Genomic DNA, 16,782 nt, shown 5'->3' on the forward strand with positions numbered 1-16,782 from the left:
GAGCCACTCTCCTGGAATCTGTGAGACAGCAGAGTCCAGGAGCTTGTCATGGCCCAGCAGCTTCCAGGTCCACAGTTCACAGGCCAAGTACAAAGTCCCAACCCACAGGTTTGTTTTTCTTATACAGACACACACACACACACACACACACACACACAATCGACAAGTGGCTCAGAGTGAAAGTTCCCAAACCTTGGCATCCTCCCCCATCCCGAGGTGAGTAGTGATCTCATCCCTGTGACTAAGACAACGCCAAGAGCCCTCGCCGGGAACCCGCAGGCTTGGCGCTGCTGGCTCCCAGCCCCAGGAGGGGCCAAGGCTGCAGAACCAGGATTCACACAGAGCTGGGAATCCCTGCGCTTGGAGCTCAGAAGCAGAGTGGCTCTGAAAAGCACAACAGTGTTGCAGCCAAAGCCCAAGACAGGGCTGGAGATCGGGTCTGAGTCCCAGCAAACCCAGGCCTCTGTCTGCCCAACTCTAAAATGGGCGGACGACAGATTTTCAACGGTCTGAGAGATCTGGTTTATCTCCCATCCTGCCCACCAGGGTCTCCCCCTATCTGGGGAAAGAGCAAAGAGCTAATAAAGGTATGGTTTAGAGGACAAAGGGCACTAAAATGTGTGGAAGGAGAGCCTGGTGGTCTGGGAGCTTGCCAGGGGCAAGGAGGCACTAGCGCAGCCTGTAAAAGTTTCAATGAATCAGGCCAGGAGAGAAGAGCCTTCCCTCAACTTCAGCCACCGCCTCCTCCCTCTCCTTTAATTCCTCCAACCACGGCAAGGACAGATAGACAGACAACCAGGAGAACCTAGATTGGAAACAGGAAGAAGCAGAGAAACCCAGATATAGACTTTGCTCCAGAACCCAGAGGCAGCAGAAAATGAGAGTCTCCCTCCTCTACAGTACAGGTTCCAGAAGGAGATGTGGGGAGGGACAGGGTGTCTTCTGAGGATTTAAATAAAAATCTGCTCTACCGGGACTTCCTTGGTGGTCCAGTGGTTAAGACTCCACGCTTCCATTGCAGGGGGTACGGATTCCATCCCCGGTCTGGGGAACTAAGATCCCAGATGCCGCGTGGCACAGCCAAAAAAAAAAAAATCCCCGCCCCCTCCCCGCCCCACCCCCCACCCCGCCCTGGCAAAAAAAATCTGCTCTACCAAACACCATAACGAGACACCCATAGCAAAGCCGGGGGAGCACGCCATCACACGGCACTTTTGATAAAGCATTAACTGCTGCGCTCTGGAATCCTCAATGGCTCCCCGTTCGTTGCCTACAGTATCATGTTCACGCGCCTTATTATGACATTCAAGGGGTCCGACTTGGCGTCTCGATGGTACTTCTGTGCTTCACTCTCATCACTACCCCCACCTCCCCACACACTCCCGCTCCAGCACGTACAGCCTCCCACTGCCCCCCAAGCCCTGGGGCCTTGATCCAGCCTGCGTCTTCCTCGCTGCTGCTTCGCTTAGTAATCTACCGCTATTGTTTCAATCAACCCCCTTCCCTCCTGTAGCCTGTGGACTTTAGACTTTAACTGGGCTCCTCGCAGGGGCCCAGGGAACAGACCTAGGTTCTACCACCAAATACAGAGCACAGCCTCAAGCAGAAACTGGGCGCATGCCGCCACATGCTCCTTCATAAAATGGGCAGCCCGACCTCCACCCACGTCAGCGGCTCAAGCCACTCGAGTGAGATAATGGAGCCGAAGGGCCCTGAGCAGCCTCAAGTCTGACACAGACCCGAGGGATTAGGATGCCTATTTTTAACTCCCCACATCCTGGCTGAAAAGCAAATCCCTCACACACCCTGCAGATCCCTATCAGGGGGCCAGCGGAGGCTTTTGGGAATTCTCTCCTCGCGGAAGCAGAGCCAGCTTTGATGGATGGGAAAGGCTCCGAGATCGCGGCTCCATCCAGAGCCAGCTTCCATTATGTCTGGCTGGGTCCTCACTGCTCCCGTCAGACAGCCATTTCCTGGTGGACTCAGCTGTCACATATTCTCCAGCCAGTGACAGTCAGACAGGGTCACCAAAGATGCTGAGAAGGACCATCACTCCTTTACTTATTCATTTACCTCCATGCTCCCTCCCCTCCCCCTCTGAGGAGGTGCGACCTAGGGTGACCCAGAGGAGCCAACCCTGAGGCACCTGTGCTGAGATGCTCAGTCCAGGGGCAGAGGCAGGGGCGGAGACAGGTAAACTGAGAAAACAAAAGTGAGCAGGACATTCAGTAACAAGGGCAGCATGGGAGGTGACAGGACTTCAAGGGCCCCTGCCAGCCTCTAATCGGGCAAGGGACTTGGGCAGCATCTGAACCTAAACCCAGACTATCATCGATCTCACTTCTCTCCCTCCAGCATTCCTTGAACCTTACTCCAAGATGGGTCTTCAACAGCCACCGTGACCTACAAGGAGATGGGAGCTCCCTCCTTGGGGATAGAGAGCTCCTCCCTGGTCACCTGGCCCAGCTGTGTGGGTGTTGACTAAAGCCTGTTCTCCTTGGTCCCTCCTCGCCCACCTGCTACTGCCTGAGTTCACTCTCAGCAAATGATACTAGCGGGGAAAATGACCCCAACACAAGAGCCTCATTCTGAATGGGGAGCCGTCACGATGGAGAGCCTCTTCCTGGTTCAAAAGCCCTCGCTGAACGCAGGGACAGACAGTTTCCCTGGAGATTCTGACTGCAAAGCACTGCGCATCCCTAGAAAAGTCAAGGGAATCCCTGGGTGCCTCTGGGGCCATGTCTCTGGGCCCCCAACACAATCCGCATGACCTTGCAGACCCTTTGTAAATACTTTACAAACTCTCTTCTGAATTCTAGAGAATCAGATGAATCTTGGCTCTGCTGCTTTGAGACCTGAAGTACAGCCTGCAGGCAGGGGAGCTGACAAGGTACCCTTTTCAGACCTGGTTCCAGGCCTCTCTGTCTTTGATGCCACAAAGCCAGAACAGACTTTCTTACATAGCAAGAATGAGCCAAAGGAGGCAGAAAGCCTTTCCAAAAACCAAAGCCATCCCTCCGTGCATCCCTTGGCTGGAGCTAGCTTAACCCAGAGCCCAGACAGACAGGACCCCCACCTGTTTGCGTGGGGAAGCGGGGTGCAGGCAAAAAGCTCTGAGCCAGGAGCGTAAAACCCAAGCCCGATTACAAGCCAGTCCAACTCTACAAGGTTTTACGAGCGTTTACTAGACCAAGGAAGGCCCTCGCCAGGCCCCCCCCTCCGTGGGCACCGAGATGAGAGATAAAGCCAGGCCTTGCCCTCAAGAAGTTCAGAATCCATCTCTGGAGATGGACAAGTTGATGACAAAGTGTGAAGCAAGGGAGTTGATAAGAGCTACAAACCAGAACCGCACAGGGGGATGTCTCCCCCTTAGCGATGAGACTAGCAGAAGTGACATTTGTGCCAGTCCCGGAGGGGCAGTTAGAATTTGGGCAATGAAGCAGTGGTTGAGAGAGAACATACAGGAGTCACAGTTGGAGCTTGAAGAACAGAGAGAGAAGAGGCAGGGAGGGAAGTGGGAGGAGGCCTGGGGCCCTGATGGCCAGGCCAGAGAGCATGGGTTTGATCCCGTGGGAGGGTGACAGGGAGCCCCACCCCCAGGGAGGGGTAAGGAGGCGTGATGGACGGGGAGCTGAGGGCAGGTGGCTGGCAGAGGCCGCGGTTGACAAGGGCCTGCTTTACGAAGCCAGGCTGCTGGGAGCCTGCCCTGGGCATGGAGAGCAGGCCACTGGAAGCCCCCAGTCCTGACACACTCCAGTTGGGAGGGGTTGGACTCAAGGAAGGCTGGGGACGCCCCATGGAGAGACATGCAGTGGCTCAGGAGGTAGATGAGAGACTATGACATTCTCTTGGTCTCTCAGCCAGGGTTGTCCTGGGCTGAGAGAGGGGCTCTACTGGGGCCCCAGCTCCCCCTCAGCTCCCATCCACACTCCCAGTCATTCCCACCATCACCCTCCTGCAGTGTTCAGAGTAATCCACCTCACTCTGCCCCGGCACCCTCCTGCTGCCCCCCCCCCACTGCACCCCAGCTCCCCAAGGGCCCCGGACACTGAGCCCACAAACGCCCTTCCAACTGGTTTCATAACCAGCCCAGGGCAGCACTCTGCTCTCCAGCCCCACCAACAACTCACCCATGCCCCGAGCCCAACATGGAACCCCACGCCCTGCCCCCAGAAATGCAAAAAAACAAAAAAGGTAACCTGTGTATGTCAAGGTTGGAAGGAATCTCAGAGATCTAACCAAACACCCCCCACCCTTTCTAGACAAGGAAACTAAAGTTTTAAGGGATGACCAGCCCTGCCCAGGATCACACAGCCCAGTGGTGGCCCAGTCAGAACCCAGGTCTTCCAGCATCCGGGCGAGGACTCTGGCACCAAAGCCACGACCAGGTGGGGCAGAAAACAATGAGGTGTGGGAGGCAGCGCGAAAAAGACCTGTGCTTATTGTCAAGGGGCCTGGGTTCAAGTTCTGACTTTACCATCTCCCCCATGCACCCAGATGGTAGAGCTTTGGACGTGTCACTGTAGCTTCCTGGACTCCAATGACCTCTTCCGTAGAATGGATGTTTACTAATTCGGTGCTTTCAGGAGATCAAACAGGATAAAGGTGAAACAAGTGCTCTGTGTACAGCAGGGCTAGGAGGTTGGGACTGGGACCCAGCCGAGGCCGGTGCAGGCGATCCCCGTACCCCACACCCCTCCGGGCACCAGCCCTACCCAGCCAGCTGCAGCTCAGCTGTTTCTCTAGAGCTGCCCACGGACCAGCAGAGCAGCCCTCCAGGGAAAGGATGCATTTCCACTGGATTTAAAACACCAATGCAGGGCTTCCCTGGTGGCACAGTGGTTAAGAATCCCCTGTCAATGCAGGGGACACGGGTTCGAGGTCTGGTTTAGGAAGATCCCACATGCCGCGGAGCAACCAAGCCCGTGCGCCACAACTACTGAGCCTGTGATCTAGAGCCCGCGAGCCACAACTACTGAGCCCACGAGCCACAACTACTGAAGCCCGCATGCCTAGAGCCCGTGCTCCACAGCAAGAGAAGCCCGTGCACCGCAACGAAGAGTAGCCCCTGCTCACAACAACTAGAGAAAGGCCGTGCACAGCAACAAAAACCCAACGCAACTAAAAAATAAATAAATAAATATATTTTAAAAAAAACAAAACACCAATGCACACACGGCAGACCTACCCCACTCCCCTCTCCAAGAAGCTGGAGCACAGCACTTCCTGTCTGGGAGATCAGAGGCCATCATGGGGCCGTGGAGGAGGAAGGGGTGTGTGTGGAGGGGAGTCCTGCCCACCTGTCCGGGGTCCCCATCACCTGTGCTGAGAAATCTCAGCACCAGAGCTTCATCCAAGGTGCACCAGTGCTTCTAGAAAGCAGAGGCCAGATGTCTGGGGAGATGGGGGTGGGGGGAGGGGTGACGAGTAGGGCCATGCACATCCACTGTGGCAGGAGAGGCCTCACCAGGGCACTCTGTCTTCCTAGGGCCTGCCCCATAATGCGTGACATCCACCCAGGAGCCTTCCACAGCCCATCACAGACAGCAGTCACCCCGTATACTGGGGGTATAACACCTTGTCCCAGGAAGGGAAAGTAACCAGCTCAAAAGAGTGAAGCCAAGGGCTTCCCTGGTGGCGCAGTGGTTGGGAATCCGCCTGCTAATTCAAGGGACACGGGTTCGAGCCCTGGTCCGGGAAGATCCCACATGCCGCGAGCAACTAAGCCCATGTGCCACAACTACTGAGCCTGTGTTCTAGAGTCCGTGAGCCACAGCTACTGAGCCAGTATACTACAACTACTGAAGCCCACGCGCTCTAGGGCCCACGCTCTGCAACAAGAGAAGCCACCGCAATGAGAAGCCCACGCACCACAACGAAGTGTAGCTCCCGCTCACCGCAACTAGAGAAAGTCCGTGCGCAGCAACAAAGACCCAGAGCAGCCAATAAATAAACAAGACTTGAATTCAGATCTCCTGGAACCCACATGCCACATTCTTTCCCTAAGCATACGTTGGGGCTGTGGTTCTCAGACTGTGCTGTGCGTGAGAATGGTCTGGGGAGTTTTAAAAAGTGCAGATTCCCAGGTCTGGAGTAGAGGCGAAAGATCTGCATTTTAATAGGGGCCCCAGGTAATTGTGAGAAAAGCACTGCCAGCAAACACCACAGACTGAGACACACACACACACACACACACAGTGTGTGGGCACAGTGGACACGCATGCCAGCACAGGACAGAAGTAACGATAATAGCGGATGCTAGCTTTGGGATGCAGCCTAGCTCCTTATGTGTTGTATGACCTTGGGTAGGTCTCTTAACCTCTCTAAACCTGTTTCTTCATATGTAAAATGAGGATAAGAAAAGATTCCACCTCATGGGGCTGCCTTAAGGCTGCACAGAAATAGTATCTGTACAAGCTCTCAGTACAGGACCTGGCATATAATAAACACTCAATAAATGGTGCTGTGATCATTGCCAGACTCAGTTCAGTGTGTTGAACGCCTCAGGGAAGGAACAGAATGCCAGGCATCAGGGGACCACAGTGAATAATTGAGCCAATAAGAGATGCCTGAAGGGTTGTACTAGAACCAGTGGGTAGAAGTAACAGGGACACAGATTTCTACTCCAAACAGGAAGAATTTTTTAACAGACTGGAGTTGCCCAATCATGAAACCAGCTGCCTAGTGGGCTGCCACTCAAGGATCCCAGCAAAAAAGATTAGATGCTCTCCAGGTGGAGATGCAGCTTCGGGGAAGGAAGAATAGGGATGGGGTAGCTAGATGATCTTGAAGGTGACTTTGGCCAGGTTCTACAGGTCAGCCCCTCTCCCTATCGTGCTGGTTAATTAGTGCACTTGCACTTCCCTGATATTTGCAACCGTAACCACCAGGCATCCAAATGGGATGGGAAGAGATCAGTGGTAGACAGAAGGCCTTATATCTTCCGAATAATTCATGACAAGGAGGGGGATGGATGGGGCTGTCTTAAATCGGAGGCTTACAAACCCAGTGAAATCACATGCCTTGGAGAGTATGTGCATCTGCCTACTTTTCTCAGAAAGGCTGGTTAAGAGGGGCTGGTCCACAACAACTTTTGAGAGGAGAGGAAACTGAGTCACAAAGGGCCTGGGTCCCTCAGGCAGCAAGAAGGCCCAAGCTCCAGGATGCAGACGGGCAGCCCAAGGCTGTTGTCCTATGAGCCAGATGCTTTACATGCCTAACCTCACAAAAGCCTCACCACATCCCCCTGGGGTGGGAACTTTGAGCTCAGAGAGGTTAGGAAACCTGTCCAAGGACACACAGCTAATGAACAGCAGGGCTGGGTTTTTCTGGGCTCCAAAGCCTGTGTTTGGTATGCTTTTAACTCTCAGGTGTACCGTCTTAGGTCAAGAAAACAGAAAGGCATTTGGCTTTGACATTGAGGGGAAATAAAGATGATCATTAAAAAGGATGATCCTCATACCACAAACCTGTGACAAGCTACCTGCCTATCCACCCTCAATCAAAATTAATTACCCCCCTAAGTAGCAAAAGAGGGCAGGAGAGGAGAGGCGCAGTTTCCATATGACTCAAGCCAGACAGCTCAAAAGAATAGACCGTTCAGAAACAAGAAAAGCCCACGGTGTTCCTACGAGGCTGGGGACTGGCACCTAGATGGCTTTGGTCCCTGTTCCCACTCTGCTTGCTCAAGATGTTTTCTGGAGGGTAGGGTTCCAGGCAGCCCAGGAAACAGAAGAGAGATCTCACTTCAATAACCCCGCCCCCCTGAAAATTGAGGAGTGGCTACTGGTCGAACAAAACAACACCCAAAACTTGGGTGCCCCGGGGTGCCTGGCTCTGGCCACAGAGGAGTGGCTGCCCAAACATCAACCCCCAGGAGTAGATGAGGAAGGTCCGAGGTTTGGGGAGACAACTTGGAATTGTTAGGGTTGGGAGGCTGCAGAAAGCCCCCAGCCAACCCCCACCGGCTGCGAGCCCCAGCTGGGGCTGCCTTCCTTGTAACACCGCGCGGTTCTCTCCCAAGGACCCAGCTGTCTAGAGAGGCGCCCAGGAAAGTTTAAAGGGTCAACGCACCACGCAAAGATCCTCGCAGCATAGGGGGCTGCAGGGTAGAAGAGGGGTGGGTAAAGCAAAGTCGCAGCCCACTCCTCAGTCAGGCACCACTATACCACCCATCAGGGTCCCCAGGTCCCCTCGAACCCCGGATCCCTCTAGGACCCCCGCAAGACCCCGAGGCCCCCTCATACGGACTCGCGGGGGCCTAGCTCTTACCTCTACTCGCCAGCCTGGCCGCTGGGCTCTGCCATCCCAAAGGCACCGGAGCCCGAGCAGCACAGGGCCAGAGTCACGAGGCGGCGAGGTCGCGGGGCGCACGAAAGTTTCAGTAGCGCCAGCCAGGCGCAGCGGAGCGGAGCCGGCCAGGCAGGCGCTGGACCCCGCCAGGCAGGCAGCGGACCCCGCAGTAGCGCGCTCTGGCCGGCTCCGCGCCTCCGCCTGCGCCGCGGTGCTTGGGCTCCCGGGCTCCCCCGGCCACTCTGCCAGCCCAGCCCCGCCAATCGCAGGCCCCGGCACCCGCAGCTCCGCCCGCTGGGCCCGGACAGAGAGGAGGCGGGGAGGGGAGGGGAGGAAGCGCACCTGTTTGGCCAGTCGACCCCACTACTACCCGCGCCGGCCGGACTGGGCAGCGCAGATCCCCTCGGTTCGCGGCACAGGCTCCTGGTCCCCTCTTTTGCCCCGGATCTGGGCCGGTCCACACGCCCACTCCCCTTCCCCGGCTCAGCTAGCTTGCTGAGCCCCTCTGTGTGGCCGGACTGCGCTCTTTTCCCGGGATTTCAAAGGTAAAATCCCAGCTTTAGCCCAGGGACTATGCAGATACCAGACTGAGGAGTGGGCTGCGACTCACCCCTCTTCCACTCCACACTCTCCTCTCCCGCAAGGATCTTCGCGCGTCCGGTGACCTCTTAAACTTTGCTGTGCGTCTCCCCTTGATCTCCACCCGCGGGGGCCGTGGGCTGATGCTAGGTCCAGAGCTCCGGGAGAGGACGGCGGTGGCGGGGGGGGGGGGCTGGGGGGCGTCACAGGGAGGGCACCTCCAGCCCTTCCATCAACAAATTCTCCATCCCATCTGGGTTCGGGCAAACATCTCCAGAATGCTTGCGATCCGTTTCAGCAGGTTCCCCTACTTCTCTTGGGGTCACAGTCAAAATTAAAGCTGGACGATTTTACTGTCCCATAATCCAGATAGGAAGACTGAGGCCAAGGGGAGGCAAAGGCTTCTCAAAAGATGTGGCGAGACTGCGACTTTTTGCGAACCAAAGATGAGCTTGCAGAGAGCGCCTGACTCTTCTCCCCAAGCCCTGCTTGGGTTCCGACGCCGGCGTTCACCTTCCTTCGGCCCCGCCCCCCCGCCACGGACCCAGGGTGGGGAAGGAGAAAGAGGCGCCATCAAGTGCCTGGGAAAAGCGAGAGGCGCGCCGGCTGCGGCCCGGCCTTACCTCGGCAGTAAAGCGTGTCCTCGCAGAGCGCGCCGGCGGGAAGCCCCAGCAGCGGCAGGGAGGCCCAAGCGAGCGCGCGGGAGGCCGCGCCGCGGGCTCCCATGCCGGACGGCCTCGGCCGCTCCTCAGCCCGCGGGCCTTCCACCCTCCGCGGCACTTGTGGGGACCACGCTGTGCCCGCGGCCTCGGTCTCGGTTTCGGGGGTGGGACGTGGGCCAGGCCCGGGGTGGGGACTCCCGGTGGGGTGGGACTGTCGCGGCCGGCTCCTGGCGAGCGTAGGTCGTGCTGGGCAGGACGCTATTTTTAGCAAGAGCTGCTCTCCCAGTTGGACGGACAGAACCAGTTAATTCGACAGTTCATGAAAGGCCTGCACTGGGAGCTCCCCGGAACGGCAGCCGCAGCGCTGCTGAAAGCTGATCCTTCGCATTCCTGCCTCGGGAGGCGGGAGGGCGGGAGGAAGCCTCTAATTCCTGAGGGAAGCCGGCATCCTCTCAAGGCAGCTCCTGGGTTCCAAGGGCACGCCCAGGACAGGGCTCTCTAGATGGACTCTGAAACCCGCGGGTTTTCCTCCTCCTGACCCCAGGCCTCAGACTTCCCACAAAATGTCCACCCGAGGTCCCACTCTCACTACTGGTCTCCAGTACTGGGAAGAGCTCCCCAGAAGTGGGATGTGGCACACACACTTCACTCAGGATCTACTTGCTGAAAGAAGGAAGGAAAAGTGAAAATTCTGCACCAGAAAAGCTGGAGGATCAGGTAGAGGTCTTCAGAGCCTAGGCAAAATGGGATGGACGGAAAGGTGGCTTCGAAATGCTACAAGAATGCTACCTTCTGTCTGTGTGACCTTGGCAAATCACCTCACCTCTGTGCCTCAGTTTCCTCTTCTGCATAAGGGAGTCTCAGGAGCCCAAGAGACTGAGTGTGAGAAAGTCTTTGCAAACAAAAGCATGACATGGATGTTCATGTAATGAGTGATGAGAGGGACACAAGGATGAATAAGACATGGATATGCTCTCAGGAAGCCACTAGCTCTTCTAATTCAAGGAGGTGCTAAGAGCCTAAAAAGGTACAACTTGACCGTATATTAGCCCAAGGATAGATAAATAGGCCAATGGGCTAGAACAGAGGCTGCAAAAATAGACCCACACATATATGGAAACTTCATACGCGGCAGAGGGGGTGCTGCAGGCCACTGGGGAAAGGGTGGACTTTTCTATAAATGTTCTTTTATGGAGCAATTGGATGTCCATGTTGAAAAAAAATGAGATGGAATCTCTACCTCACACCGTGCATAAAACAAAATCAATTCCAGGTGGATTCAAGAAACTTAAATGCAAAAACTTTTTAATAGGGAAAGGTTTCTTAAAGACACAAAAGGCTTTTGAGCTTAAAGACTCAAACTATCAAGAAAAAGACTGATACATTTCATTAAAGAACATAACTCCTGTTTATCAAAAGAAGACATTTGGAACATGATATCCCAAACATACAAAGATCTACAAATCAATTTTCAAAAGAAAACTGGATCAAAAATATGAACAGGGGGGCTTCCCTGGTGGCGCAGTGGTTGAGAGTCCGCCTGCCGATGCAGGGGACACGGGTTCGTGCCCCGGTCTGGGAAGCTCCCACATGCCGCGGAGCGCCTGGGCCCAGCCTGTGAGCCATGGCCGCTGAGCCTGCACGTCAGGAGCCTGTGCTCTGCAACGGGAGAGGCCACAACAGTGAGAGTCCCGCGTACCGCAAAAAAAATTTAAAAAAGAAATAAAAAATATGAAGTCAATTCCAAGAAGGGGAAACATGAATGTCCAATAAACATATCAAAAGAGATTCAGCCTCACTCTTAGTCAGGGAAATGCAAAATAAAGCCAGAGGAGAGTACCATTTCACACCTGTGAGATTGGCAAAAAGCAAAGGGGAGGACGGCAGAAAGTGCTGATGAAGGTGTAGGGCACAGAGAACTCTCATACGCTGCTGGTGGAGGAGAAATGGTACCGCCACTCTGGAGGACAATTTGACAGCATCTAGAAAGGACGCACACACGCCAGTGACCCAGAGACTTGGCTTCTGGGATAAGTCTAGAGAACTTCTTGCTCATTGCAACCTCGTTATCCTAGTAAAGAATCTAAAACAGCCTCAATGTTTGTCAGCGGATGAAATGCATAAACAAATTGTGGATAGGGCAGTGAAAATCTATCCTGCAGTGAAAATGACTAGAGATTCCTTATGAATCATTAGTGGGGGGATGGGGAGTAAGTTGCAGAAGATCAAATTGTATGATATCATTCATGTAGATTTCTAAAACATGCAAAACAAAATGATACCCTATATTGCTAGGAATGCACATATGTGGTAAAAGTATAAGGAAACTTAGAGGAATGATAAAGAAATACACCATTCAGGAATTGTTTACTTCTGGGGGGAGAGGGAGATGTGAAGGATGATGGGAAAGGGTTTCCCTTAGATTGCTAAGGTTTTATTTCTTGACCTGAGTGGGAAGTACGTAAGTGTTTGACTTTTCAGAACATTTTTAAGGGTACAGAGCAAGCATGATGGTATAAAATATAAAGTCCCATAAAATCCACTCCTGCTCTGAACGTCAATGTCCTTATTTGAACGATGCAGTCATCGTATCTGTGAAGTGCTCAGCACAAAGCCTGACTCATGGTGAGGTTCTCAGTAAACCTTAAGAACACGAGTAGCCTGCTCCCCAGTCTCCACTGGGGCCCTTCATACCCTAGTCCCAGCCAGGTGAGAGTCCCCCACCAGAGCACCGTCATGCAACCAGGTCTCCCAAACCCCCAACATCTGACATGCCTTCATAAACAGTTCACTCTTCCTGGAATGCCCAGTCCTCACCCGCTCTGCTGGACCAAGACCTGTTTCTCCTATTACGATCCAGCTCTGGCCCTGTGAGGTCTTCATCAACTCTCCCGGGCAGTGGGTTCCCACGGCACCCGCCCACCGCACTATCCTTGTTTATCACATTGCGGATTGTTGCACCTGGGTACGATCCGTCTCCTCCTTGAGCTGACTGCGAACTCCTCCAGGTCACTAACCTTGTCTGAGCTACCACTGCAGCTCCACCACCCAGCCTCAGGAAGGTTTGGTGAATGAATAAAGCGGGTAACTGGATCCAGATACTCAGAAACAAAAGAGGTCATGTCAGACTCTCAAAAGGAAAGCAATCCTGCTATATGGATTGGCTGCTTGGTCTTCATGGAGTGTTCTTGGAAGGTAATGTGACCTTTGGGTCAGAGAGACCTGGGTTCACATCTGGGCTGCGCCACTGGCCAGCTGTGTGACCTAGGGCGTGTTGTCACATCCCTCTGAGCTCAGTTTCTGTGTCTGCACAACCAGGACGTGACCAGGGCTGATTGCCAGGGGGTCTTGCAAGGATTCAGTGAGATAACAGAGGCAAAATGCATGGCCCCATTCTTGGAACAGGTAGCAATTATGTGAATATTGACCAAGAGGAAGATGTTTTCAGGGGAGGGCGGAAGGAACCCAAGTGGGTTACTATGAAAGTTGTGCGGCTGGTGAAAGAAATGCCAGGGTGGGGTGTTGTCCAGTTCTGAACAAAAGCATGCACCTGGAGGCTGGCCCAGACTCTTCTGGAACAGTCAGAAGTGTGCTCCGGGTCGGTGCTTCTTGTGGTCCTTCCTCCCGTCCTTTGTCCTACCTCTGGGTATGGGGCTGCACAGCACTTCAGGGCCACAGACCCTCCTCCCTGTCCCCCCACATTCACTCTGGCCCCCTCCAATCTGTTTTCACACGTAGCCCAGGGATCCCAATCTGGACCCGTCTTTTCCTTGCCAACTTCCATCTGTAGGGGCGACAGACCCTGTGGCACCGTCCCCAGGGACGCGTCCGAGGTGATTTACCAAATGCGTCTGCACTCTGTATGCAAAACCCACATATGTCCACTGTCGGGAGCTTCCATCAAGGCAAAGTACAGGCTGGCAGCTTGCTTATAGTCCAGACTCTGCAAGATGAGTTGGCCGGTGTCGCACGTTGTACAAGCAAACAGATATATGAAGTCGACAGGGCTATGTGGTCACCGGAAAAGAACAATACTGGGCGCTTCATGGGTTTGGATGAGATTTTCTGAACTAATGAGCCAATCCTCTTTGATCCAGATCGCACTGGACAATGTAATGTTATCCTGGTGACATGGACGTTAGCCACTGTTGGCGCTTTGTCCCATGAAAACGGGCATGCAAGGCAGGAATCCAGTCCAGCTTAAGGTCGGCCATCTCAGTGCTTCTCAGGGAGGTCACTGATGACCTCCTTGGTGGTAACACCAAAGGACACCCGTGCACCTTGATGTCACCTGGCTTCTTGGCCATACTTCACCCCTGGAAAATCTCTGGTGCCTTCTATCTCACCATCCTCTCCCAGTTTTTCTCCTAGTTCTTTGGTCACGTTGCCCTCTCCTTAGCTACCTCATTTTACTCTATCGGGCTACAAAAGCTGGAGTTTGAGATTGTCTGCATCCCTTTTATCCTTCCAGACTCTCTCTGTGGGCAACTTCAACTGCATCCAGACCCATGGCTTCAATTGCGGTCCTTGTGCTGGTGATTCCCCAATGGTAATTTCCAGGCTGGTCCAGACACTGGCTGTCATCTTTTACCTGAACTTCAATAAAGAACTGAGCTGGCTCTCTGCATCCACCTGGCCCTCTCCCCATTGCCCCCTGTCTACATGTCCTCCTTGTGAGGTTTTCAAAGCTCAGATCCAATCCTATTCCCTCTACCTCTACTTGAAAGCTTTCAGTGGTTTCTTGTTACCTTCATGTGGTCTACCAGACCCTGGGTGGTCTGACCCCTGCCCACCCCTCCAGCCTCCTTCCTTGCCATCTCCCCTCTCCCCTCTCCGCCTTCAGCCCCCCAGCCAGCTTCCAGGTCCCCAAATATGCGATGCTCCTTCCTGTTACACAGCCTTTACACACGAGACTCCCCTCTCTGGACCACTTTCCTCTGTCCCCTCCCATCCTTGCCTCAGTTACTTCTTCCCCTGGCAGCTTCAATGCCACGTCCTTAGGGAAGCCTTTTCGGGTTTTGCACGCTACACATCCAGGGTGTTTATTGAAGTTGGCGACTGTACCTTTACTGTGTGACCACCGGATGAGCGTGTTGCCCTCCCAGGTCTGGACGTCTGAGCACAGGGATCATGCCCGGTTTCATTCATTGTTGTATCTCTCCCCACCCCCAGCAAAGGCCTCAGCCCATAGTAGGTGCTCATGGATGTTTGTCGAATGAATGAGCGAATCCGAGTCTGCTCGCACATCTCCAGTGCTGGGCTCTGTTCATCATTGTTGGACACTGTCTGTTGCCAGAAGTTTCTACATCTCTGCACATTGATACGTACACAAGTGCGGGGTGCTTTGCCAGGTGCTTCGCGTGTTCTCTCGCTTAATACTCACAGCCACCTCTGAGCATGCTCAGAGAGTTTAAGCAACTGGCAGAACATCACATGGCACGCGAATACAGAGCCTGTCCTCAAACCCGTGTCTGTTTGGCTGCAAATCCTGGGCTCTATAGCCTATAATGCCACACCACCACTAATCAATGACTTAATCGCTTCTTCGGGCGGTGGGCCCTCACCCGATGATGGAAGTGAGATTCAAAACCACAGCGACTGAGGTATCATAGAACGAACACCCAGGCCCACAGGCCCCCCCGGGCAGGGGTGACATGAGAGGAGGGGGGAGGGAAGGGAGCAGAGTGAAGCTCCGATCCAGTGTGTGCAGGACCCTGAGGGTCACGGAGGATAAACAGTAAAACGTGTAAACCTCACTTCCAGCTCAGAGGTGGCTGAGAATCAATTACGCAGAGAGAATGCAGCTGCGCTCAGACACTGTGAGTTACACTGGGCAGGACGACGCTCCGGTTCCCAGGACAGGCCTCTCTGAGGAGCCACAGCCCAGCCTGACTTTAATCAGTCCCCGATGCTTCGATGCTGCCTTTATAGTTTCTCTCACACTACCACCACCCCTACCCCCCGCCAGGTGCCCTCGGCTTCCCTGAGTGCCAGAGTCCATGTCACTGGGACTCCCTCTGTGCCAGGCTCTGGACTTGGTGCTAGGGGCACAGATAAACAGAACAGTGGGCCGCTCACGCGTGCAGAGGGAGACATGAGGAACGACGCTGCCCGGGGCCCGTGGAGCACCCCTGGGCGCCAACCCCGTGCGCTCCTGACGGAGGCTGCTGGGTGGCTTTGGGGTCCCTGATGCCAGCCTTGTGGGCCAGAGGGGCACCTCCAGGAAAGTCATCCGAGGAGATGATTTCTGAGTGTGTCTCGAAGGGGCAGAGAGAAGTTAGCCAGGCGGAGAGGAAACAGCCCCTTCCAAAGCATGACAGCGTGAAACAGCCCAGCCCAGCGTGCTCGGGGATTCCGATCAAGCAGCTGGGAGACAGGGGGCAGGAGGAAAAGGGAGCTGGGCCAGGAGGAGCCCCGAATGCCATGCCCAGGAGCGGGGACTTCCGGCAAGCTCCTGGGAGGCCTTAAGTGAGGGAGGGACAGCCAAAGCTTGAGTTTTACAAAAATCCCTTTATCTGGAAGAAGAAGATGGGCTCGTTTGTTTGTTTTTCTTTTTGCCACACCATGTGGCTTGTGGGATCTTAGTTCCCCGACCAGGGATCGAACCCGCGCCCTCTACGTTGGAAGCTTGGAGTCTTAACCACTGGACCGCCGGGGAAATGCCTTCTTTTCTTTTTCCTTGAAGGTGGGTTTAAAGGGCACAGACTGGAGGCTACGAAGCGCACAGTCAGAGGAGGGGGATGACTGTGAGTGAGGAAGGGGGACAGACAGCTTTTCGGAGGGACTTGGCTGGAAGGAAGACGAGAGATTGGGTGGTCGCCTGAGGGGAATGCTTTGGGTTGGGGTGGGGTTGGACGCTGTGATTTGCAGCCCACATCCCCGCTTCCAGAATAGAGGACTCACTCCCCAGATGTGGGAAGGCTGCTGCAAGATGGCCCCCAGCTCTCAGCCCTCTTTGGGGGTGTCCTCTGCGGAAGTAAGCCACCATACTGGAGATGACACCACCTTCCTGGGTGTCCTTCCCTCCTGCCTAGTCTGGAGAACCCACCCTGTGCCTGGGAGAACTTGCTGGGTGTGCCTGGTGGGAATGACCCAGGAGAGAGTGTGACCTTGAAGCGGTCAATGAGAGAGGTAAGCCACTCTCTAGGGAGCAGGCAAGGTCTTAGGAGCAGCGGAGAGGCCGGCCCCTCCTGAGACGGAAGCAGAAATTGGAGGCAATTTGGGGTGGGGAGGGCGTCAGGATCTAGAG

The 16,782-nt window shown here is 54.6% G+C and overlaps 1 protein-coding gene across 2 annotated transcripts in view; it reads right to left on the reverse strand.

The window, feature by feature from the left end:
• DAB2IP (DAB2 interacting protein) overlaps positions 1-9,836 on the reverse strand; it is a 170,335-nt gene extending 160,499 nt beyond the window's left edge. Inside the window, exon 1 of one of the 2 annotated variants that reach the window (XM_027104967.1) lies at positions 9,495-9,836. In XM_027104967.1, coding sequence (XP_026960768.1) covers positions 9,495-9,597 — 103 coding nt within the window. In that variant the 5' untranslated portion in view covers positions 9,598-9,836. Of the gene's footprint in view, positions 1-8,271; positions 8,852-9,494 lie in introns of those variants that run through there. The other variant, XM_027104976.1, reaches the window with a different exon arrangement.
• Between the last annotated feature and the right edge of the window lie 6,946 nt (positions 9,837-16,782).

The sequence above is a fragment of the Aethalodelphis obliquidens genome, unplaced genomic scaffold (genome assembly GCF_003676395.1).
Source record: "Aethalodelphis obliquidens isolate GAN/ISIS:26980383/991018 unplaced genomic scaffold, ASM367639v1 scaffold7, whole genome shotgun sequence".
Classification (NCBI taxonomy): Eukaryota; Metazoa; Chordata; class Mammalia; order Artiodactyla; family Delphinidae; genus Aethalodelphis; species Aethalodelphis obliquidens.